The sequence below is a fragment of the Miniopterus schreibersii genome (genome assembly GCF_964146895.1).
Source record: "Miniopterus schreibersii genome assembly, chromosome: 19".
NCBI classification, from domain to species: Eukaryota; Metazoa; Chordata; class Mammalia; order Chiroptera; family Miniopteridae; genus Miniopterus; species Miniopterus schreibersii.
Window position 1 is genome coordinate 31,496,120 of NC_138119.1, and position 2,320 is coordinate 31,498,439.

The 2,320-nt window shown below is 45.0% G+C and overlaps 1 protein-coding gene across 1 annotated transcript; it reads left to right on the forward strand.

The window, feature by feature from the left end:
- The first annotated feature begins 1,025 nt into the window (after positions 1-1,025).
- Positions 1,026-1,971, forward strand: TMEM81 (transmembrane protein 81). Its single transcript, XM_081122185.1, has one exon. It carries the CDS (start codon positions 1,113-1,115, stop codon positions 1,887-1,889), a length of 777 nt encoding a protein of 258 aa, XP_080978311.1. The 5' UTR covers positions 1,026-1,112; the 3' UTR covers positions 1,890-1,971.
- Positions 1,972-2,320: the final 349 nt, after the last annotated feature.

Below are 2,320 nucleotides of genomic sequence, written 5' to 3' on the forward strand. Positions count from 1 at the left end.
TCCTCCTAGATTAAATAGCTTTAGAACCCATTGAATACCCATTGTCTCCTAAACAATAAGATGTTTCATAAAGTCTATGTAAGTGTTTGATTTTAATCATCAAATTCGAGTGTTCACTTGTTAATCTCTGTGATGTGACTGAGAATCCATCTTTGACATCATAGCTGTTTCATAGCAACGCTAGCCCGGGTGAAAGATGGGCTTCTCTATTCTACAGAGTGAAGTGAGTAGGCCAAGGGGCAGGGAGAATTATGCATCCACTCCTCCGGAAAATATCTTTGGTGTCCTTGGGAAGAAAAAGTGCCTAGAAGGTGGAGAGGAGCTGCATTTAATAGCGGTAACTTGCTGATCAACATTTGAATTCTAAGAGGGCTCTTGGCCCTTGTCCTCATGAATTTTCATGTCCATTTAAAATTCCTTACACAGGAACAGTGTTTCACACTTTACAAAGTATTTTCATGCACACTTTATCATTTGGTGCTCAAAATGACTTTCCTGAAATATGCACCAAGGTTTTAATTTACAAAGGAGAAATTAGACATAAAGATTCAGGAAGGATAAGTGACTTGCCTCCTAGTCCGGAGTTCTTAATTCTTGTTATAGAAGGTTTAGGAGCATTGAGAGGCAGTAACTTAATTCAGGTTAATTCTCTCTTTTAAGACTTGTTATTTGATTTCTTATTTGGTAAGGTCGAAACTCTCTACATTAGATCCCACAATTTGGCGGGGAGGGGAAAGAGTGAGGGCAAGTCTGGCTTCAATGCATTTGAGGTGATTTGGGAATTCACTTCAGCTTCTTAGGCCTTCTTTGTCTTCCCAAGAGGTGGATTTAAAGTCATTAAAAGTGTGGAAAGAAGGAAGATTGGTTAGGTGGTCAATAACAAGCAGAGGTGGTAAAGCAGCAACATTGTGACTTTCCTGCCTGGCGGCCTCACCTGTTAATAAGGACTGGACTCTGGTTTAGAGTGGCAGTGTTTTATTGATAATGCATGTATCATATCTTTTGACTTTGAAGGATATCTCATGTGGAAGGAATTGAGTTATGATACCGTAGAGGATTCAACCGGAATACCTTGGGGTGCTGTCTGAGGGCAGTGAAATGTCTGCTGAGACATGAAGACTTTGGCTACTAGTTTTATCCTTGGGAGCCTGGTGTTGGCCGTCTGCCTGCCTCTTGTGACTTTTGCACAGCCCATCCCTAAGAAGCTGCAAGACGCTGTGGGGGAAGTTGTTGTCAATACCACGGCCTGTACTGTCACTTGTGGCCTTGGCTATAAGGAAGAGACCATCTGCGAGGTGGGCCCTGACGGAGTGAGAAGGAAGTGTAGAACTCAGCGTTCAGAATGTCTGAGCACCTGGATCTGTGGGATGCTCCATTTCACCGTTTCCTCAGGAAAGGAGTATGAGCTGATCTGTCTGAGTGCAGACATCCTGGAGATTGGGCTGGATAAGTTCCGGTTCAGCTGGAGAATTGCTCGGGGTATCATCTCAATTGAAGATGAAGTCTTCAAGCCCTTCATGTCCCGTTCCTACTTTGTGAAGTTTAAATCTATTCAGGAGTATGACTCTGGGACCTACCGGTGTGATGTGCAGCTGTTAAAAAACTTGAGATTCGTCAAGAGGGTCTATTTTGGGCTGAAGGTCCTATCTTCTAAGTTGGTGCACCTGGATTTTCATCAGTCCCTTACTGAGGAACAGAAGTTAGCAGATGAGGGCCTTCAAGTGAATCTGGGCAACTATTCCAGGCCTCCCCATTTGCCATGGAGAAGGGATGTGGCGACAGCCTTGGGAATAGGAATTGCTAGTGGAGTGATTGGCGGGGTGTTGGTGATCTTTGTCGTGAGCAGTGGGCTGAGGGTGGTCTATAGAAATACCAGCGATGAGACCTAACAGGCCTTGCTTCTGAAGGGCTGGCTGCCCAGGAAGCTGTACTTGGCTGCTCAGGAGGCCAAGCTAGATTTTCAGGGGAGTGTTCTGGCTGCCTGATTGTGGACCACCTAAGGGAGGGCATCCAGTGCCGAGAGTGAGTGGGGATGTGGAGAAGGGGCAACATTGTGGTAGCAACGGGCAATAATCTCTGACTGTGTCCTAGATGGATCTCGTCTTGACTTCCCTGCCCACTAGGTCCCCAGGTAACCCGACTGCACGCATCTCCCCTACTGCTCGGAGAGTTCTTTCTTCCAAACGTGCATTTGTTTTCTGTCCTTCACAGCTTGTTGCTTCCCCACCTCTTCCTTCTAAGCAGCATAACCACATAGAAAGATTTATTAATAATAGCTTTTCTAGTGAAAACACTTTTTCTTCTTCAATAAAAGTAATTG

Coding starts and splice junctions, on each gene's coding strand:
- TMEM81 (XM_081122185.1), top strand. CDS start 1,113: ATGAAGACTTTGGCTACTAGTTTTATCCTTGGGAGCCTGGTGTTGGCC.